Source organism: Typopeltis vanoorti, chromosome 3 (assembly GCF_054136105.1).
Source record: "Typopeltis vanoorti isolate ZY-2024b chromosome 3, IOZ_Tvanoo_1.0, whole genome shotgun sequence".
In the NCBI taxonomy this organism is placed as follows: Eukaryota; Metazoa; Arthropoda; class Arachnida; order Uropygi; family Thelyphonidae; genus Typopeltis; species Typopeltis vanoorti.
In genome coordinates this window covers 38,815,535-38,839,128 of record NC_143551.1, presented here as the reverse complement: position 1 = coordinate 38,839,128, position 23,594 = coordinate 38,815,535, and the positions used below count along the sequence as shown (strand labels likewise).

At 39.6% G+C, this 23,594-nt stretch overlaps 1 protein-coding gene across 2 annotated transcripts in view; it reads left to right on the top strand.

Annotated features, from left to right (window-relative positions):
* Positions 1 to 23,594, top strand: part of LOC150108063 (uncharacterized) — a 111,668-nt gene that overhangs the window by 10,240 nt on the left and 77,834 nt on the right. For both annotated transcript variants that reach the window (XM_090415565.1, XM_090415567.1), the window contains exon 2: positions 12,659 to 12,701. In XM_090415565.1, the coding sequence (XP_090271691.1) occupies positions 12,659 to 12,701 (43 nt within the window). The remainder of the gene's footprint in view (positions 1 to 12,658; positions 12,702 to 23,594) is intronic.

The following is a 23,594-nucleotide window of genomic DNA, read 5'->3' as shown; positions in this document are numbered from 1 at the left end:
TGAAAAACCAGCTGCAACAGTACAATTGATTAAAGAATTTGAATGAAGAGGGCATGGGAGATACTTAGCAAAAAATTGATAGCAATGGCAATTTATAGCTTCAGTGAAGAAGATAAAGCAATCTGAAATCAAATGGGTGATGAGAAATTAAAGAGGAATGGCAGATGAAAAAGATATTATATAAAGAGACAAGTGGAGAGCAGTTGCATGAGGAATATAAGGCTAGGCTAAGGAAGTGACTAGTATTGTAAGGAGAGAAATTAGAATATGAGGAGACCAGTGCTGCAATCCAAGTAGAATCCCAAGGAGTTTTTTTGCTATGCTGTAAGGAGGAGGAAAAAACTAGGCATTCGCTTTCATCTATACAAATCCAAATCCACACATTCTTAGAATACTGTTCACACATTTGTGGTAGTGCACTTAAAAGCCTTCTTAAAAATTCTCGATGCTGTCCAGAAGAGAGCAATTTGGGTCATAGACGATTGTTCCCTCACAGGCTCACTTCAACCTCTGTCTCAGATGCAGTGTTTCTGGTACTTCTATGGGCATTGCTCCAATGAATTGGCAAACATCATTCTGCCACTCGTTGTTAGGCCTGTTTAAAATGAGCAGTAGCTGTCCAACATCCTTTTATGGTACAACTGTAAGCTCATCGAACCTGCTTCTTTTCCTCACTTATTCCATCTATCTCTGTCCTCTGGAACAGCCTTCCCCATGATGAGTTTCCCAACAATTTCAACCTACAGCTCTTTTTAAGAAGAATGTTATTAGGTTTCTTCTTTCTCAACTCTTATCTGCACCTCACACATGGCACTGATGTGCTGTATATATGTGTGTGTGTGTGTGTGTGTAATAACTTAGCACAAATACATCATATCACAACAATAGTTTCCTCAGCTTCTAAAAAAACTAGGCATTCTTTTCCATTAAAGATCTTTTTACACATTCTTAGAAAATACCATTTGCACATTTATGTGAGTGCTCTTAAAGGATGAGCCATATATAAAGAGCAGTGGATGAAGGTAAGATATATGGGGGAGTAGTTGTCTTTTTTTTCTTTTTTTTTTTTTTCAAAGGCATTTGAGAAGTAGTTGCAGTCAGTTGGTGATTGAAAGGTGGAGACAGAGTTGTAGAGGAGGTGCCCTCCCTTGATGAGTCCTTGGACTCCCTGGAGGTGTCACGTAATAATAATAATAAAGGTGGCACATGACAAGTTGGTTTTTAAGTTGTAACATATGGGTTTGGATATCAGGTGGTTAGTAAATTGGATTGGTCATTGGCTTTTGATAGATAACAGTTGTATTTGGGGAGCAGTATTAGGGAGTAGAAAGATTACAAGTGGAATTACTGTTCAATCTTTGCCAATGATACTGTCACAGGACTTATAGGAAGATGTTCAGTTGTTTGCACATTTTTTATGTATTTTCATTGAAACTCGGGAGGGTTATTAGTAATACTGCTGATGTCTCGGCTCTTCAAGAGGATTTGAATAAGCTGGAAATGTGGGCAAAGGAATGGTGATGTCAGTTTAACACAACTAAATATGGTTTGAAATTTCGGATCCACAGATGAGATGCTTCATACCCACTTGGTGCAGTTATGCTGTAAGAAGTGGAGGAAGCAAGAGATCTTGACGTGATTGCATATATAGAAATTTGAAATTCAGAGGTCCTATTACAAAGGTTGTGAAGTCAGCATTCTCTGGAATTGCTGTAATGTTGAGAAGGACATTGAGCATGAGAGATAAAAGGGTGGTGGTTAGTTTCTCATCAAAGCATTATACCCACTGTATAATGCTTTGATGAGAGTACATCTGGATTTCTGTGTTCAGATCTGGGACATCAGTGGGGCGAAGTAATCCTGGAGAAAGTGCAGAGACAGATAATGAAAATGATATCAGAACTACAATGTTGATTACGAGGATAAACTGAAGTTCTGCAGACTGCAGAGTTTGGTGAATAGATGACAAACGGGGACAGGATATGATTGAGACATTTCAGCTGTTGAAGGATTATTATTGTATTACTACTGGGGAGATTTTTCATGTGCTAGAATGAAGGAAACAAAGACAACGTGGGGGGCATCACTGGAAGTTACAAAAGGAAGTAGTGAATAAAAGAGCAAGAAAGTTTTTTGCATGGAGAGTGGTAGGAGCATGGAATGCATTACTTGAGAGCACTGTGAAAATGCAAATGGAGAATGCATTTTAAGGAGTGGTACGATAGACTGACCTCCCATGATGAGGCTTGACTCAGTGGAGGTCAAGAAGAAGACAAGCCATTAAATTCAAAGATGTGTGTGTGACAATTATTATTATTATTTGACACCTCCAGGGAGTTCAAAGACTCATCGAGAGAGGGCACCTACTCTACAACTGTCTCCACCACTCAATCCACCAACTGATTGCAAGTACACCAACGCCATCTACTGCCGACCACCACCACTAGTATTTCCACAGACAATTGCAGACATCCATGCCCATGGCAGGATTCGAACCCGCAGCCTTTTTGCTGGAGAGCAGATACGCTAACCACTTGGCCAGCCAGGCTGGCATTTTGAACAAACTTTTATTCAAAAATTTTCCAAGTTTTTTTTTTTTTTTTTTTTTTTTTTTTCCCCTCAGAATTTGATTTTAGCTGCTGAATTGTTAGCAAAGCCTGAATTTTTCTAAGTTTACTGTTTGTCTTATTTTTGTTTTTGTCTTATTTTTAAATAAGATCACTGTTTAAACTTTCAAAACTCTTCTGAGAGTAGCAAGTAAAGAATTTTGTGGACATTCTAAAATTTGTTTCAATTCTTTTTCCATTCTTAATTTTTTCTTCATTAGCCTCAACAATATTATCAGTTGAAGTTTCTTGGTTTTCATCACATTCTGTACTTTAACTGGAAAAAAAACTCTTCATTGTTCTGTGACAGAATCTCAGATCTCATTTGGTGGTACATCAGCATTTGTAACATCTCAAAAGATCTAAGTCGATATTTCTATTCTCCTTTATGAGTTTCCACTTTGAGTAACAATTCTCAACTTTAGTCACCTTGAGTTTTCCTTTTTGTTAACGTGAAGTTAACTTTGTGAAATTTGTTGAACAGAGTTGCCTCTTATCTTAGTGCTTCAACTATCAATTGAAATGGCTTTAAGTGCATTATTGAAGTTGTGGAGCAGTTGAATGTGGATGTATTCAATTAAATTTTTGCTGCCAATATCTTTAAGAACCTATTCAATAAACTTAGTCTTGAAAATGTTGAAACAGTATCAAGCAGAAAATTCTATTGTCCCTTAACATATATGACTAATTCCACCTTATGTCCCAATTCACTTTATTTTTTTTTTCCTGAAGACTGTTGTGTATTATTGATGTTGCATACAACTTTCTTTTATAACTTCTAGTGAGGGAAGTTACAAAAGTTATCTACCAAACTCTACAGTCCACATTTCCTCAGCTTGTCTTCCTAACTAACATTGTACAGTCCTGATACCATCTTTATCTGCCTCTGCACCCTTTCCACAGTTAATTTATTCCCATCAAATCCTGGGGACCAAATTTGAGAACAATAGTCCAAGTGTGGTCTGATCAGGGCTTTATACAATGGAACGATAACTCTTATCTCTGCAAGTCAGCATCCTTTCTCAGTATTGCAGCAATCCTCTGGGTTACCTTCACCATCTTTGCAATATGTCCCATGAATTTAGGTTTCTATCAATCATCTTCAGATCCCATCCCTCCCCTACTTCCTGTAGTACAGTTCTTCCAACAGAGTATGCATCCTCCCCCTCCACATCAATGTATCCCCAACTTTGACTGCATTTAGCTACATTAAACTGATACCCCATTCATTTGTCCATCTATCCAGTTTATTCAAATCCTCAAATTTGAAGAACTGCAGTATCACATTATGTTCTAAGAATTAAATAGAATGGAGTGAATAAATGCTTGAAATTAAGCAGGAATTGTATTTTTAAAGAACTATAAAGAAGTTATAAAAGATTTTTAAGTATCAGTACTTTAATCTGTTTCTTCAGTGAAAAGTTTAGTCTGAAAAGGTTGTATAGGAGTTACGAATAGGAAAAGATGGTATCCAATAAAGAAAGAAAGAAGCATCAAATTTTACTTGTTTAAGTTAAGGGATATTACATCCCATATAGTTTCTTAGCCGAATAAGAAACTCAAAGAGTTTCATGCCAAATATAATAGAAACTATATAAAGTTCGGCGATTCCAAGCGTAAGCAAATACCTGGATACTGCAGCACTGATCCCAAAGGGTAGTGCAAGCTGGGGCAACTCGTGGTAGAAGTGGAGCGAGCTCCGATCACTATTCTTGATATTTGCCCATAATGTGAACTTAGCTCCTAGGAACTGTATTTTTGTTCACATTATGAGAGAAGGTCACTACCCAGACCGGTTTCGACCTTTATTGAGGTAGAATGGGAGTTCATGTCTCTCATCATTGGCCTTTGGAGAATAAAGCATGCTGAGGATCAGCAGACAGTAAAAGAGGAGTATGATATAAGATAGAGTAGGATAGTAGGAGGTAAAAAGAGGCCTCAGTCAACCTGTTTAGCCTTAATGGCTAATTGGTCTGTAACATATGTTTAGCCTTAATGGCTAATTGGTCTGTAACATAACTCAATTTATCTGTTAAAAAAAAAAAGGTTAAAGATGGACTTTTGTCTATAGTTCACATATTATTTTATCTAAAGTAATGATTTACTCCAGTGTTAATGGAGGTTCTTTTTATGTTACTAGATATAATATCCTTATTTTTATTCCAGGTAATTTTTTTTTTTTTTTTTTTTTTTTTTTTTTTTTTTTTTAAACAAGATGTAAATAATAGGACTTATTTAAATATTTATTTTAAATCTAAAATAACAGGACTTAAGGTCCGGTAAGTAGGAGTGAATAGGAACTTTCTGAGGAACTTGTATACCTGGTACCACTGGGACTTAGAATGGGGAAGAGACTGGCCCGGGAGATGCCGCTCACGAGGAGCAGCACCGCCTCGCAGTAAGCCTTCGCCACCCGGGTTCTCAGCTCCCCCCCCCCTTGTTTGGAGTAAAGAAACCGTGCCAGCGAAAGCTTTGTGGCTAGGGGAGACAGAGTGGTCATTCTTTTTCCTGGGGTGGGGGGGTGATGGTGGGTTTTTTTGGGTTCTAAAGAGATATACAGGGCCTGATGCGTCCCTGTATAAGAAAGCATATTGTCGGTGGTTTGCAGTATTGATTCACAAATTTAAAGTCTCCTAGTAAGTGCCTTTCTTGTGCAAGAAATTTGGGTAAGTAGAAAAAGAAACCTTTTCTTATTCTTGCATATATTAAATTTGCGTCTCGTACCTGGGATTTTTTCCGTACTTTCCAGATGTGATATTTTAGTACATTGATTAGGAAGATAGTGAACTTTTGGGTTTTTTGGACTGGTGGCGGGAATTGTAGTCGTACGACCTCTTCTACTGTCAGCATGGGGATTCCCAATGCTGTGCTGAGTCTCCGCCAGATGCGTTGGGCTGGTGGGCAAAAATAAAAGAAGTGGTCCACCGTTTCCACGTCCCGGCAGACATCGCAGAATGGGTCGCACGGGTTAGGTACATGCCGGGATTTCACCAGTTTCACCGGGAGCCGCCCGTAGGCTATTCTCCAGGCTAGATCCCGATGAAAAGGCTGTCCCCAGCTATTTTTGATGTTTCTGAAGAGAATTTCATTATTTGTACTAAGATTGGGTGTATCACGCCTGGAAAGCTGGAAGAAATCCCAGTATACTGCTTTGGGTTTGTGTGCGAGGATTGCTATTCCTCTGTCTCTGAGTGTTGTGATCGATTTCACTACTGTACGGTACCACTTGGGCACCCCCCTTGCGCGGGGTCCAGCATAGTCCGTGATCCCAAAGAGGGGGAGGAAAAGTCCTATAAAATATCTAATTAGTAGGCCAGAAATGTGGTTGGAGTTTAAGGCCTTCCGTACGGTTTTGAACGTGTTTGCTTGTAGCAAGCTTCTGTGATCGGGCAGAGCATAACCCCCTTCTTCCTGTTTGAGTTGTAAGTATTCTTTCTTTACTTCGCGTTTTCTCCCATTCCAGAAGAAATCCAGGAGTTCTTTGGTTAATTTATTTTCTTGTGCCAGTGTGATGCCTGTGATATTGACAGTGTGCATCAGCATTGGGGTGACGATTGTTTTTATTACTGTCGCTCTGCCATAAAAGGAGAAGAAGGTTGGTTTGAACAGCCTTATCCTTTCCCTGCTTGTCTCCTGCAATTTTTGGATTGGTAGTGCTAGGGTGTCTGAAAAGGGCACGCCTAGTATAGTTAGAGGCTGTGTCTGTAGCGTTAAACCGTAGGGAAGTCCAGTGCTATGGAAATTTCCGAAACTTTTGATTTTGGTTTTTTGTGCGTTAACGCGAAGACCACTGACTATGCTGAATTTTTGCAGCGTGTGCAGATAGATATAGATGGACTCAGAGTCTCTGAGTGTAGCCACTACATCGTCTGCATATGCCACTATTTTGCATTGTCTGGAGCCTTGGGGCAGTGGAATACCGTTAATTGCGGGGGTGTTATCAATTCTTTTGATTAGGGGTTCTAATACTAGGGAGAAGAGGAGGGGGCTTAGCGGGCAGCCTTGCCTAACCCCTCTCTTTATGCGGATTGGTTCTGTTAGAAACCCATTAATAGATAGTTGGGTCGTGGCTTCCGCATAAGTTTTTAATTGTACGCCGAAGTCTCGGGCCCACGCCTGTTTTTTGTAGGATGTTCTGCAAGTACCTGTGGTTGACGCTGTCAAACGCTTTCTCCAGGTCGGTGGAGAGAAGTGCCAGGGGGTATTTTTTCTCTTTGGCCAGTTTGATCAAGTCTCTTAACAAAAAGAGATTGAATTCCATAGATCTACCAGGGATCCCGTAGACCTGTGAGCTTGTTATTATTTTTTCGACACCGCCCTTAAGGCGCGTACAGATAATTTTTGCAAAAATCTTGTAGTCTACGTTGGTTAGGGAGATTGGATGCCAGTTGTTCGACAAAGTCCGATCTCGGTCTTTCTTGGGGATAAAGATGGTGTGGCTCTTAACGAATTCCTCGGGGATGTTTCCCGAAGTGAGGAATTCGTTAAAGATGTTTATTAACGCTGCCAATGCAAATTCCCAGATAGATCTATAGAATTCTATCCCTAGTCCGTCTGGCCCTGGGGTCTTCTTTGTTTTCATCATTCTGCACGTGGCCTTTAATTCGGCTGCAATTATCGGCCTGTCCTGCAGGGCACTAAGATGATCGGGAAAACGTGTTGCGTCCCACTCACTGAAGTCATCCGTGCCCTGCGGGTCAGAGAAGATACCGATATACTGCTGATGAAAGTGACGGAGTATTTCGTGGGTTGAGCGTAAAATCTGGCCCTTCTCCTCGATCTGGTGAATCGTTTTCTCATCATTAGCCGCCACCCGTTGTTGGTTGTAGAATGCGGCGGAAGGTGTTTCCAAATGTCTGAGATAGAGTCTCGTTCGAAAATCGAGGTCCTCGACTCTACTCTGCCGCTCTTGCTGCAGTTCTATTTCTACTTGTCTGATGAGATCTCCACAGGGAACTCCGCTCCGTTCGTTTGTCCGGTACCAGCCGAGTTCCCTGTAGAGATCCCTCAGCCGTTTGCGTTTTTGGTAGGCCCTTTCGCGTCCACATTTTTGGAACAGTTCCCTAGCCTGCCTCTTGAAGGTCAGCCAGTTTTCCCAGTCCCAGTTGGTGTTTGTCCATCTGTCACAGAGATTCTGTAGCTGGTCGCTGAAAAGACTGGGGAAGGTGGGAGGGAGCCTCCAAGGACCTCTGGCTGTTTCCATCACCTCTGGGAGCGTGATTTTTAGAATGACCATCTTGTGGTCGGTTGTCAAGTTATGCACTGCGGTGTGACGTATCCTCTGAACATATTGTTCCAGGTTTTGGGACACGTACACCCTGTCTAGTCTTGTCGATATCTGGCCGCGGCCCCACGTAGTTCCTACTTTGGCGGGGTTATTCCGCCTCCAGATATCGATGAGGTCAAAATTTATACAGCATCGATTTAAAGCGGCAATGCCGCCAGTTCTGTTGTTTGCGTTCCCGCCTATTTTGTCTAGACGTGTGTCTTCCACACAGTTCCAGTCTCCTGCAACTATTAGGTGTTCTGCTCCCAGGAGATAGTTTTCAAGGGCAGAGAAGAAACCACTTCTGTGGTATGGATTGTTCGGGGCGTAAACTGCAGCAAGTCGGATGGTATGGCCACCGTACTTCCAGTCCACCGTTACTAGGCGTCCTGCGGCGTCTTTTTGGACGTTGAAGAACCCCCCCACGATTGGGGGGCGAATTAGTATCCCCACCCCTCGCGAGTGAGCGTCCCCGAAGCACCAGTAGCTGGTGACCGAATAGCTTCTTGAGAAGTTCTCCACGTCCCAATGCTTATAGAAATGGGTTTCTTGTATCAGGAGGATATTAATTTTGTGTGTTAACATTAGCCTCCAGACAGCGCTTTGCGCAAAGGGGTTGCGTAGTCCGTTAGTGTTTAAAGTTGCGATTTTAACTTCCATGTTGGTGTTAGAATGAGGGGGGGGCGTTATCTGTGTTTGTTTTATGAAACCCGGTTCTGGTTCCTCGTCGGAGCTGGTTGCACTTTGAGCATCCGAGACAATGACGAGCCTGTCTGTAGAGTCCCTGTCTTCGTCAGAGTCCATTTCGTGGACTTGGGGTTGTGCCACTTGATCCATTACTGGGGGTAGGCTCTCTAACATTGTAACGTCATTGTCGAGGGGCTTTGCGCCTATTGTTCGACGTTGACCTGTGGTCTCTGTGTGCTCTGTTTCGTCCTCCGATGACATCATGCTGCTTTGTTTCGCTTTTTTCTTTTCCTGTGATTCCGTTTCTCTTGCGCGCTTTGTTGGGGCGCTAGGTGTGACCTCTTCCTCTTTCCTGCAAGCTTCATGGTTTGCCACATTGATGCTGGTGATGTTCTGTGTGTGGCGGCTTGCCTTGGGTATCTTTGGGGTTTTCGTTTCCGTTGCTGCTTCCTTTTCAGCCTGTTGGCCGAGCTCCGGAAAATCGCTCCTTGATATTTTCTCAGGGTTCCCGATGGGCGTTGCCCTAATCGGTGTTATGGTCCCTCCTATTGCTTCTGAGTGTGTCTTGTTCGGACATGTGTCCAATTTGTGGGTCAGAGCCCCACACTTAATACAGGGTTCTGTACAGCTTTCCATTTTATGCTTTGACGATTTGCAATTTCTGCATTGTATTTGAGGGCAATCTGCCCCAAGGTGTTCCTCCGAATTGCATCTAAAGCATCTTTTTTTCACACCTGGGTAGTTCACCATTACCCTCGTTCCCCCCAAAAAAACAAAATTGGGGACTTCTTTTTTCATGTCAATCAGGATTTCAACGTCTCCTGTTTTCCATCCTTTATAGTCGGCGTGCTCAAGTGCTTTAATCTCATGGATTTCCCCCCATTGACTGAAGAATTTCTTGACTTCAGGTTCATTCTCTAGGTATTCTAGAGGAAACCTAATTATTTTTAGCGTTTTGCGTAGGCTTCCTACGAGGAATGGTCTGATTGTTTGTCCACAACAAATAAAACCTTCTAGTAATTTCTTTTTTGTTTGGTCGTTTTTGACCACTACTTGAAATCTATTGTTCCCGTATGGTATGAATCCGTATATATTTTCAGCCCCTACTGTCTGGATTAGAGCTCCCGCTAACGTCCGCTGATCTACAGGCTTCGTGAGCTCGATTCCGAGCGTCTTAGTTCTAGGCAAAAAATGCGACATAGTTACAGAAATTCCTGACTACAATTGTAGAGAGGGGATGTACGGGGGGGCAAAGTCGAGGAACGCAGGGCGTTCCTCGCGGCAAACAAAACGAGACAAGAAAATGTGGGCAAAACAACAGATAAAGAGAGAGAAAAAAAAAAGAAAGAGGTCTTACCAAAGCTTCGGTTCTACAGAGGGCAACTCGTGGTAGAAGTGGAGCGAGCTCCGATCACTATTCTTGATATTTGCCCATAATGTGAACTTAGCTCCTAGGAACTGTATTTTTGTTCACATTATGAGAGAAGGTCACTACCCAGACCGGTTTCGACATTTATCGCTACAAACTTGATATTAACTAGGTCTGGCTACTCACTGATGAGACCTCAATAAAAAGTTCACATTATGGGCAAATATCAAGAATAGTGATCGGAGCTCGCTCCACTTCTACCACGAGTTGCCCCAGCTTGCACTACCCTTTGGGATCAGTGCTGCAGTATCCAGGTATTTGCTTATGCTTGGAATCGCCAAACTTTATATAGTTTCTACTATATTCGGCATGAAACTCTTTGAGTTTCTTATTCGGCTAAGAAACTATATGGGATATAATATCCCTTAACTTAAACAAGTTATATGTCGCCGAATTGAAGCCTTTGGCTCTTCACATATCTAATAATTTATTAGAGCACCTCACGGCAATACTCGTAGAAGGGGTACAAGTTCTGTTCGCTACAAACTTGATATTAACTAGGTCTGGCTACTCACTGATGAGACCTCAATAAAGGTCGAAACCGGTCTGGGTAGTGACCTTCTCTCATAATGTGAACAAAAATACAGTTCCTAGGAGCTAAGTTCACATTATGGGCAAATATCAAGAATAGTGATCGGAGCTCGCTCCACTTCTACCACGAGTTGCCCCAGCTTGCACTACCCTTTGGGATCAGTGCTGCAGTATCCAGGTATTTGCTTATGCTTGGAATCGCCGAACTTTATATAGTTTCTACTATATTCGGCATGAAACTCTTTGAGTTTCTTATTCGGCTAAGAAACTATATGGGATGTAATATCCCTTAACTTAAACAAGTTATATGTCGCCGAATTGAAGCCTTTGGCTCTTCACATATCTAATAATCAAATTTTACTTTATATTTTGAGAGTGAAAGGTAGCACAAATTTAAGGAAAATACTTGTTTTAGTATTTTTAGTTATAGAGACCAAGACATTAGCCATGTATTTTATTCAAAAGTAAAATACATGACTAATGTCATGTATTTTATTTATATGACCATGATATAATACATGACCATGCTCTCCTCTATGTGGGTTGCCATTAATTTTCTTAATGGCCCTTATTAGTAAAATATCTTATGTTCTGTGTGGTTGAAATGAAAATTTAATGGAACTAACTTTGCACTTGCATGGGGAAATAAACATGGTGTGTGCATGACAAAACTTAAACCTTTATTCAGTAAGTGTAGAATGCTGAAATACGCTATTTAGAATGAGTTGGGGACAACAGCAACCAAGACATAGTGCAGTAATGAGTGCACAATAATGCAATGGCATTACTATGCACTTATAATTTTCACTATACAAATGCAACTTTAAAAATTGAATTATATAAAACTATCATACTATATTGTTATATTAAATTACTCTGCCTCTGTGATTTGTGTGATTTATTTGTGCTATTTTTGTTGTTTTAATAAATATAATTTATTAGAACAATATCATATTTATCAGTGGAATTGTGTGCCCATTTCAGTTGGGTGTGTTGTCCTGTGGCTTATGCAACCCTTGCTAGAAAATTCACATAAATTTAACTGTCTGATTGCTAAGAGCACATAGCACATCAGCACTCATTTTAATTGGTCCAATGCAATTAATTGGAGGATAACATTGAATACTTTAATTTATCAATTAATTGTAACCAAATCTGCATTGAGTGTGAGACAATGTGTTAAACATGTATTGTGAAATAGAGAAGTATCACATGTACTCAGTTTTTGCATCTTTGTGCTTGCTCAGTAAATTTGGAAGAGGACAAGGCTCACTTTCTTCAACTATAATCATATAATCTGCAAAAGCTCTGGTAGAAAACAGGACATTCAGTACATTGCCAACATATATGAAAAATTCAGTATGTGAATTTTTTTTTTTATTGTATTGTGGTTAGATAGTTTTTGAAAGTGTCCAAACTTTTCAAGTTTGAGAGGTGGCAAGGCTACATGATGGGTGCAGTTTTACACTTAACTAATTTCTATTATTCTTCTGCTCTCCTCTAAAGCTATAAAAATGATTTTATGGTTTTCGTACAGTTCAGCTACATACTCACCAACTGATTTCTCCTTATATTTCATCTTGTTTATCTCTCTTTACTTGAATAGCCCTCTTCACCCAGTTTTCTGTAAGGACTAAAAATCCACACATGGCATTACTCTGCTATAGGTTCTCAGACTTCTATGGTACTGATCAAAATTGGATTTCGTGAGGGCATTTGACACTTTTTTCATAGTAGCTTACAGTTTAAATTATGCAAATGACTAATAGATAGGAAGTTAAGAAAGGGAAATAACTTGCAGTTTAAAATGCATATGAAATATTTTAATGCATTTGCTCTTCTTTCTCCAACAACCTTGCTGTAAGAAAAGTGTCATCATCTGTTGCATCAATAAGATGCCAAATATAAATAAGTGAATGATAAAAAACATTGCATATTAAATTTTTGAAAATATTTGGATTAGGTGAAAACTAACATGTTGGTTCTTACAGAATCCCTAAAACTCCTGCAGCTTTATGTAAAATTTTATAAATTTGACTATGTTTATGATGTCTATCAATCCTGATGCATATTAATATTATACATTATACCACTGCTTGTTCGAAATTAAGTTTAAAAGTATATTTTGTTTCTCTTTAGGTACTACTGTGATTACTGTGATACTTTCCTGACTCATGATTCTGTAAGTAAACATTTAACAAGCAAAAAAAAAAATATTAATGTCAGAACCTGGATATTTATTAATATACAGTAACCATTTGGTATAATATTCCTTATAGGGAACAATTTCTTGTTAAAATGGGAATGGAATTATGCCAGATATGATTACGAAATTATAGCACTTTGTAAATATACACATTACATAGTTTTTTCAGCTGGTTTATTGTGTTTAAAATTTGTAATGTATAATATTCTATGTTATACTTATAGTGCATTTCAAGTTTAAAATATAATACTTAAGTTATGCTAGCAAAGGTTGGTCGATTGGTAGAGCCTCTGCTACTAATAGCTTAAGCAAGTTTGAGCGCGGTTAGTAGTTGGACGGGGATCAATCGTTCGATGCTGTTGGCACACTCTCCCTCGATGAGTCTTTGGACTCCCTGGAGGTGTCACATAATAATAAACATTGTGAGTAGACTTGTTGCCTTGAGTGAGACCACCATCTTTCCTATTGGAGACATTTCCTATTGTACCAGAAGAAGTACTGCATGGTTTGTCAAATGAATACGATAAATGGAGGGTACTGTCATCTGCAAAGCTGTGGGGTAGGATTAGTAGTGATTGACAGTAGGTTCATTTATGTACAGGAGAAAAAGTGAATAGGACAGAGCCTTGAGGCACTCCTGCAGTGGTGAAGCTCAAAGAGAGGGAGCATCTTCTATGACTCATATGAAACAACCCTACCCAGTTACAGTGGGTGGCAGGGCATCAAAGGGATGGCAATTTGTTTAGTAGGCCTCAATGCCAGTTACGGTTGAAAGTTCTGGAAATGTCAAGAGCAAACATCACAAGTGTCTCTAAATTTTTCCATGGCACATGTCCCTTGGTGTGTGATGTAAGCTAAAAGGTCAGTTGTGGGTCATGAACAGCAGAATTCATATTGGTGGTTGCTGATAATTGGTGATGAAGAAGTTACTTATTGATGACTTTCTACTTTACTTTAGAGAGGACAGGTGATGGCATTGGTCAGTAGATTTGATGGTAGATTTCTATCCCTTTTTTCTGGAATAGGCTGAACATGAGATTGCTTCCATGCATTGGTAAAAGTACTAGCTAAATATAATAGGTTGTAGAGACAATGGAGAACAGGTGTTAGCTCTAGAGCAAAATGTTTGCAAACAAGATGCAATCAGGACCAGAAGACTTTAGTGTCAAAGTTATTTAGTAATTTTCTGATGTCTTTTTGTCTAAAAACTTTAGGAGGCATGCCACATTTGGATTTCGATATGGCAGGAGGCAATTTCCCTTGGTCGTCTATGCAGCAGTTTGAGGGAAAGAGTGATGCCAGGAGTTCAGCTTTATGTGTCCTTTCAGTGAAGTAACATTAGTATCATTAGGATGAGAGATAGGTGGAACTCCAGGTCAGCAGAAGTTGTTTCCCACAACCTTGACAAGGGACCAGAAGGCATGGCTTCTATTTCAAGAGGAGTAAAGTTTTCTGCTGTTGGCCTTTATGAAATCTGATTTGAAACTACTGCTAATTGGTTTACATTTGTTGCATGCTTTGATATAGGTATAGTAATAAGGCTGGAGTTCTTGATGTGAGCCACTGGCAGTAAGCAGAAGTTTTTTCTTCAACTGCTTTCTGTTGAACTAAGGCTTGGAGAGGAGATGGGTAGAATGGGGAGATGAAGGAGGCCTTCATCTCCCCATTTGTGAGTGAGGATAATCTCTGACTCGTTCCTAGCAGATGCTGGGGTTAGATGAGTGGAAGTAATAGATCAAAGAAAGAATTAGTAGAAATTCTGGAAGATATCCCAATTGGCACCTTTGTAGAGCAAGAGGATATGAGGTCAGGAATGGTTGGAGGAAGGGTGTTCTGTGAGAGAGGAGACTTTCAAAAGATTGTTGTTAGAGTTGCTGAGAGAAGAGGTGACATCCGTGGTGTATCTGGAAGGAGAACTGGTCAAAATGAGATCCAAAGCATTTAGTGAGGGAAGAGGGGGTATTGGAAATTCAGGTAGGTAGACGTACAATTTGCATTAGGCCATTACCTATAACAAAGTCTTCTGCTTTTCATCCGGCTTGGTTGGTGATGAAAGAAGCCAGTGGAAGTGTAGATGAGATTACTTAGGAAGATAATCTCACTGTTTGCATGTCAGGATTGCAAGTGTTCAAGTCTAATGGAAAGGAATGTGAAGACGTCAGTGATTGTTGTTTGGAGACCAATAAATGTGGCAAATGAACATTACTAAACGGAGCAAGGAAACCTTGAGTCGGACATTAAACGCAGAGGAAATTCTAAATTAGTCACTTTCTGGCAGGTTATATGACATCTCACAAAAGCACAGGTGCCACCCTTGTGGCAAAAGAAATCATGGAGTACTAATTTAATAAGCCGAAAGGCTATTTTACCGGCGAACATGGTAATCCCCCTTTTACCATCCCCCTTTCTATTATAAATCATGGAGTAGTTTGGGCACTGGAGGTGGACAGTAGGAGATGTAACTGTGATATATGGATTTTTGTCGGGAATAAGATGTCTGGTCTGGAAGACTGCATGTGATGGTGAACATCATTTATGTTAATACCACAGAGGTTAGAAAAGTGCATGTAAAAGTGAGTTTTTAGTGAAGAGATTCTGGCATGCTTTGTATGTTGTGACTGGTTGTGATGTCTTTTTTGTTGGGATTGGTTTATGAGGGAGATTTGTTACTGTCATGGTGTCATTCATTTTTTATAAGATTCTTAAGTTTAATCATGGTTGGATGGAAGGATACAGGGGGAACATGCAGTGAGGGGAGATACTCTTGGACATGACATCCATATAGATTGTAACTTAGTAGCCGCGACAGTTCCTCCCGCATACTACTACATGAATTTCCTCTCCAGGCATGACCTGGCAGAGAATGTAGTAGCAGGATGGGAAACCTCCTGACTCAGTTTTTTTTTATATAGTTTATTAACAAAATGTGTGTGTGTGTTACACAACATAGGAAATAAATTTGTGTTAAAACTGCAGTGATCCTTTTTTTTTCTCTCTCACACACACACACACACACACATTCATAACCATTCATAACCCTAAAATATTGGATCTGGCATGAAATACGAAAGATCTGCAATGGCAGAAGTTAACACGTTTTAGTCAGCGTCTCAACAAACATGATAAAAAATTTTGAAATCTTGCTTTGGAAAGTCTTGCTTATTATTATTATATGATACCTCCAGGGAGTCCAAGGACTCGGCAAGGGAGGGCACCTACTCTACAGCTCATTTTAACCGCAACTACACCAATGCCATCTACCTCCCACCACCACAGTACGAAAGCAGAAATCAGCTAAGGTGGGCCAGCTCTCATAATGCAAAGCACATCTCCTTGTGGACATGTATACTGCTATGCATTAAAGGAAGGGCCACTACTCAGACCGGTTTCAACCTTTATTGAGGTCTCATCAGTGGGAGGCAGACCCAGAGTGGTGATACTAAGGCAGAAGCAATGGGGGAGGTCATATTTACCTATACGAGTAGCAAACCGGTGTACCACCTTATTATTAAATTACTCTAGATTTAGAGAAAGATGTTGGAAGTTTATTTTGCACTTGGTTAGACTATAATAAATTTAGTTTAATCATTTATCCAAGTGTAAGCAAACAAAGTTTCTGCCTGAAAATATCTTCAGGACGGAGGTAAGGTGGTACGTCCCTTGGCAATTCGTAGCAAAGGTGGACCAAGCTCTAACCACTCCTTGTCTCAGTATCTCCCATAATGCAAAGGACGAGTTGCCAAGGGATGTATCACCTTACCTCAGTCCTGAAGATATTTTCAGGCGCAAACTTTGTTTGCTTACACTTGGATAAAGGATTAAACTAAATTTATTATAGTCTAATCAAGTGTAAAATAAACTTCCAACATCTTTTTCTAAATCCAGAGTAATTTAATAATAAGGTGGTACACCGGTTGGCAACTTGTATAGGTAAATATGACCTCTCCATTGCTTCTGCCTTAGTATCACAACCTAGAGAAACAATGCAGTCCTGCATATGAGAACCTAAACATCAGCCATGTATACAAGATCCATCATAAAGTCAGGTTCACAGTAAATCATCCTGATGTCATTCCAAGCCCTATAATGCCTACCGAAATAATCGGCATCATCAACCATCTCAAGATCAAAAAAGCCCCAGGTCCTGACAGCATCACTAATCAAGTCATCAAGGCACTACTACGCAAAGCCACGCAATCCAAACCAACTAATACAGCAAGCCAGAAACTATGAAGGTAATGACCACTGGAAACATAAAAGACCGAAAGCCATCCTAACACTCAATGATGAATAACCACTTCTGCCCACTCAGGGTGAGCTAAAATAGCTCGCAAATCTCTCCCGTCACTGCTCCCGAAAGAGACAACAGGGAATATGAAAAGCATCAAGCTTCACCCCTCTGCGCCATATATGTCCTGCGTCCTTAGTATCACCAATCTGGGTCTGCCTCCCACTGACGAGACCTCAATAAAGATCAAAGCCGGTATGGGTAGTGGTCCTTCCATTAATGCATAGCGGTATACATATCCGCAAGGAGATGTATTTCCACTAGATTATTTCATTTCACTCAGTATAAAAAATGGTCGATAGATATTTTAATTCCAAAGGCATAAGGAAGGTATGTATATCTTGCTGATTCTTCATGTTGCTGGATGATAAGCTGTTTCCACTGATAATATAGCCATGAGCTGCTGTTTGGCTTAATGGCCTTGCTAGGCAACTATTAATATTGAAACTACAAGCACTGCTGCTATATTCTTCTTACAGTAAAATATTGTTTTAACAAATATTTTATCGCCATAATATTTTATGCATCTTTTGTTTTGTTTTTAATTATTTAAACAATATTTTCCATAAAGAAAATCATAAGATATTTAAATACGTTAACAGAATACCATGTTCATAAGGTTCGTGTCAGTTATGAATATTATAAGGTGCAGTGGGTTTTGGAAGCGAGTAGTCAGCTTTGGAATGAACAGCATGGGTTTATAAGTGAAAATCATTTTGAGTAACTTGCTCACATTTCATACTAATGATAAAGTGAATGCATACACCATGACACTTTTGGACGACCTTGTTCAAGCTTTTGACAGGCTACTGCATGAAAGGCTGTTATTACGTAAATTCATTACTAACTTCCTATCTACAATTTTCCTCAAAATCGGTCTGTTACTTGTCAAGACTCCAACATTATCAGATCTTATATTTCTACCGTCTAAGGCACTTTGTGCCGTATCAATCCACCTATATCTTGGTCTTCTCTTGGTTGTTTTCCTGCCAGCTTGGCATAGAACACTTGTTTTGCTAATCTTTCCTCGCTCATTCTGTTTAAGTGACCATACCACCCTGAGATTAGCTTAGCTAATGCATTCCTGGATGCTGACAATGTCAAGTTCTTTCCTAATATCCTCGTTTTTAATATGATATTGTCATTGATGCCAATGTAGAAAAACATTGATAAAAACTGTTTCACAAGAACATTCAAAGAGGCAGCAAATATGATTAAAATTCTTATGCAATGCAACAAAATCAAGGTTTGATTTTAAATCAAGTTTGGTTAGTGTTTATTAAAAATTTATCCAGTTCAGACCTCGGACAAGAAAATTCAAAGAGGCAGCAAATATGATTAAAATTCTTATGCAATGCAACAAAATCAAGGTTTGATTTTAAATCAAGTTTGGTTAGTGTTTATTAAAAATTTATCCAGTTCAGACCTCGGGCAAAGTGAAAGTGAACCACAGAATGCGCCATCAAATAGCATGGATCTGTTATTCGGTTTTTTAATGAGCTTTTTTGATGTTCATAATGCCAACATGTGAATTTGTTTTTTCGTAATTTCTTATAGTTTGTGCTTTAAACTGTTAGTTCTCTTTACCTCTGAAGATGTTAGTCTGACGACTAATGAAACTTGTCTGGTTTTTTTTTTAGTACTTGTTTAGTTTTAAAAACAGTCTTTTTTAATAAAAGATGTGTAGGGTATCGTTGATTTGTTTGTTCGTTTCAACGATACCCTACACATCCTAAAAAATGAAAATAAAATTGACAAAACCACACTGAAAAACACAATCCCCCGCACCACACGCACCCCTTGTATGTTCGGACAAATAAAAACCCACAAAGACGAGTACCCGATGAGACCAATAGTCTCCTACAAAAATACCACCACAGCCCCTTTATCAAAATTCGTAGCGAAACTCCTCAAACCTTTAACCACAACGTCTAACTTCATGATTAAAAACACGGACGACCTTTTCAAAAAAATAAAAAACCTAACCCTATCCCAAGAAGACATCCTCACTTCTTTGGATGCGGCCTCTTTATACACTAACGTGGACGTCCCCAGAACTTTAGACATCGTACACACACTACTCACAGAAGACCACACCCTACACTCTCATACTAAACTAACGCCCATTGACATTATTAACTTAATAAAACTAGTAATCTCGGCAAACTTCAAGTTCAACAACAACATGTACATACAAATCTTCAGACTCCCCATGGGCCAAAACATCAGTGGACAACTAGCGGAATTATTCCTGGCACATATAGAATCACTTCTACTCCACCCTTCCCTTCCCCCCGGCATCACCTTTTATGGCAGATATGTAGACGATATTCTGTGCATTGGTAATCCCACACACATCACCACCTTAAAAACATCCCTAAACAGCTACAGCAACAGATTAAAATTCACCACAGAAACTGAACAGAACAAATCCATCAACTTCTTAAACTTGACATTAACCAGAACACACAACAAAATAGCCACGAAAATATACCACAAACCCTCACACATCGGAAACTACCTCCATTTTCACTCATACCATCCGTATTCTGTTAAAAAATCCGTCATCTTATCACAATTCATAAATGCTTACAAATTTTCAACCAATCAAAATAGTTTAAACGCCGAAATAAAAAAACTAACACAGATCTTCTTAAATCGCAACTATCCTACACAACTGATTAACTACGCAAACAAGACGGCAAAAAACTGCCAAAACAATCCAAGTACCAAAACGAACTTCCCTACAAAAAAAATTATCAAACTACCATACACCCAAAACACATACAAAGCCTATAAATACATCTTCAAACATACTGACTACAAACTGGTATTCACCACAAGCCAAAAACTGGCAAACCTCCTAAAATCCACCAAACCTCACACACAAAAAGAAATATTTGAACAGCACAATGTAGTCTATAAATTTCCCTGCCAAAAAGACTGTGACATCACCTACACAGGTTCCACCATCAGGTCTTTATGGGCAAGACTACAAGAACACTTCCGTGACTGTAACATCCCTATTCCAGAACATTTAAACACTAAAAAACGCAACATCAAAAAGAAAAATCGTATACAAAACACAGGAAAAACGGAAATAGCCGTTCACGCCCTTGAACAAAAACGCACCCCGCAGATAGACATGGCCATCATAATAGACAGACAAGACAATGAAACAATGCTCAGAATATCGGAAACAATAGCTATAAAGTGTGATGCGAACTCTATCAACGTACACAGGCCCTACATAATCTCCGAGGTTTGGAAGCTTCACAACATAAAATTGAGGTCACAACCCCGACCAATAGGAGACAACACAAACACCTCTAAAGCAGAAGCACTCACCCGACCTGACATAGCTTCCACTTTCCCAATGTATTCAGATGACGACCACGAATAGTCGAAACGGTCCACACCCCGTCAACCACCTTCCCCCTTTCCCCTCCCTATTTAAAAAAAATTAACCCTTTCACTTTTTTCCCACCCTATATCAAAGTATATGTTTCTATATATTGCGAAAAAAAAACCCGGGTTTTTCTAACTTATTCTACCAAACTGCCTACCCCCCCCCCCACACACACACTCTGCAGTTTTCGACATAGCAGACTGAGGAAAAGCCACAACACCCAGAAAAAGGTATGTGCAATTTTCTATTCCTTAGGCTACATATACTTTTTAGTACATCTACTCTCATAATGCCCTAAGAATCCATGAGTAAATAGCCAATGACATTTAAACAGGGGTACTCCTAAACTGAAGCAGGCAAAATAGCTGTAATTTTAATACTTTATGATTGTTGTTGTTATTATTATTATCATCATCATCTGAGACTGCCAGGGAGGGGAGTCAAGCACTCATCAAGAGAGGCGATAAATCACCCAAACTAGCCGTCATACCTAATCCCTTAAATTCATTCACACTAGATGTACTCGCTACCCCTAAAGGTAAACTATTCCACTCACTCACTGCTCTGAGAGAGAGAGAACCTATCTCTTACCCCTTTCTTGACTGCACAAATTTAACTTCCATGGATGTCCCTGTGTTCTCTCCCCACTTCCATATAATGAAAAATTTCATCAGATGATATCCTATGACACTCATTCAGAAGTTTATAGATTTTTATCACTCCTCTTTTTCCTGTTAACCCGAGTCTTTCTTTTCACTCTTTACATTTAATGACATTAGGTAAAACTTAACAGAAGAGATACACCTTTTTTTTTATGGCTCCTACTTACAAAAAGCTCTATAAACCTATAGTATGTTCATATTGTGGGAGGACTAAGGATTTTTCATTTTTATTAATTTACACAGACAGACAGACAGGTTTGACCAGGAAATTCCTGAAGTTCTGAATTATCGCATCAACAAGTGCTACTAGCTGTGTACTTCACATGCTGCAATATTGGGAATTAGCTTAGCAAAAACTATAATGTGATTTTGTTTAGTTATTGTACTACTTTTGTTTGTGTCAACATGTGTTCAGTGCATCTGGCAGTTTTTTGTTGTGTTTAAATTGAGCAATTTTCACAATCAACAAATTTGTGTGAAGTTTAGCATCAAATTGGGAAAGCCTTTCATGGAGATATCGAAATGTTAAAAATAGCATTTGAGAATGAGGCTTTAGGCAGATCTCAAATGTGCAAGTGGTGGAAATGTTTCAAAGATGGCCGAATTTCAGTCAACAACGATCCCTGTTCAGGATGACCATCAATATCGAAAATTGACAAAAATGTTGCAAAAGTTTGTGAAGTCATCTGTTCTAACTACTTGTCAGGTAGCTGAATAAGTAAACATGCATCACATTGCAGCCAAATTTGTGCCTCGCCTTTTGACTGACTATCAAGAACAAATTAGAGCTGATGTGAGCTCTAATTTATTGACAGAGTCAAAAATTGACAGATTGGTCAATTTTTGACTGATTCAACAGACAACAGGCTGTGGAATGACTAATTGACAAATTAGTCATTCCATAACCTGCTGACTCACCTGACCTCTCACTAGCAGACTTTTTCTTATTCCTCAAATTGAAATTGATGCTCAAAGGCTGATGTTTTGAGAGGATTGACTCAATAAAGAAAAAATTGCTAGTGGAACTGTGCAGTATTCTGAGAGAAGCATTCCAGAAATGTTTCAAAGGATGGAAGAAATGCTGCAGCAGTTTATACAAAGTGGAGGGGGATACTTTGAAGGCGACGTGGCCAAATAGTTTCTAAGTTAGATAAGAAAATTTTTATTTAAAGAGTTCAGGAATTTCCCAGACAAATCTTGTGTGTGTGTGTGTATACACACACACACACACACACACACACAAAGTTGTCCAGACACTTGAGCAATTTACAGTTGATACCAGCAGATGAACCATTGGGTATGTACAGCAGACATCAGGTGGAATTTGTCTCCATTCCTCCTTCAAAGCAACACTGGGTTCAGCAATAGATCAAAATGTGCTGCTCTGGACCTCAGTCAGTGCTCCAATTCGTCCCACAGGTGTTTGATGGGGGTTGAGGTCAGGACTCTGCACAGGCCAGGGCAGTCATTTAACACCCATCTCTTCATAACATTCCATAACAGCTGCAGCTTTGTGGCAAGGGGGGGACATTGTTGTCTGGATAGTAACACTGATCTGTACCATAGAAACACCACAGTGTAGGCTGCACCCGATTAATCAGAATATCAGGGTACCGAACTTTGTTTGAGATTCATTTTTATTTTGACTGCTTTTTATGACTAGATGTCTTTCCTGGCACTAACCACAGAGGGATGGTTCTATGGACCCTTATTCTTGGCTGCCCCACCAGAGTACCGACACCATTCGCTCCTCTGGATATCAGGCATTGCTGAATGTGGATCTTCCACCCTTCTGACTGTTGGGGTCGAACATCATCTTCACCTCTTCTACTCGTTCAGCCATTGTCCTTCATCTGTTTCTTAAGGCAGGGACCCCATACTGAGCCAAGTGTTTTTGGTGAGGTATGCTGCTCCTCCTTTCTCATCCAGGCTTGGGACCAGCAGTGGCAGAGTTTAATCTACTGGGCCTCAGAAGGAAGGGTGTTACAGAAAAATTAGTAAGGATTATAAAAGCAATGTAGGAAAAAACTGAGATGGCAGTAAAAACGAGCATTGGAACAACAGAATTTTTCAACATCGAAGTGGGCTTTGCATCAAGTTTCAACACTGAGCCCATTTCTATTGTGATACACTCAATGAAGGAGTAGCCAAAAATACACCATGAAATATATTATTTGCAGATAACTTGGCTCTCAGTTGAAACTGTAGAAGAGGCCCAAAAGAGTTTTATAGAGTGGCAAAATACCTTGGATGATGCAGGTCTAAAGATAAATATTAACAACTAAGAAAACTGAAGTAATAGTTAATGAGAGGGAAGGATATGAAGAAATTAGTATAAAGGATAGAGAAGGTAGTATCTTGAAAGCAGTTGACCAATTTAGGTACCTGAGATCAACCATAGAGAGAAAAGGCATATGTAACTTGGCAGTCAAAGAAAGAATTAGAGCAGGTTGGACTAAATGGAAGGAGATGTCAGGAGTGATATGTGACAAAAATGCACCAAAAAAAAG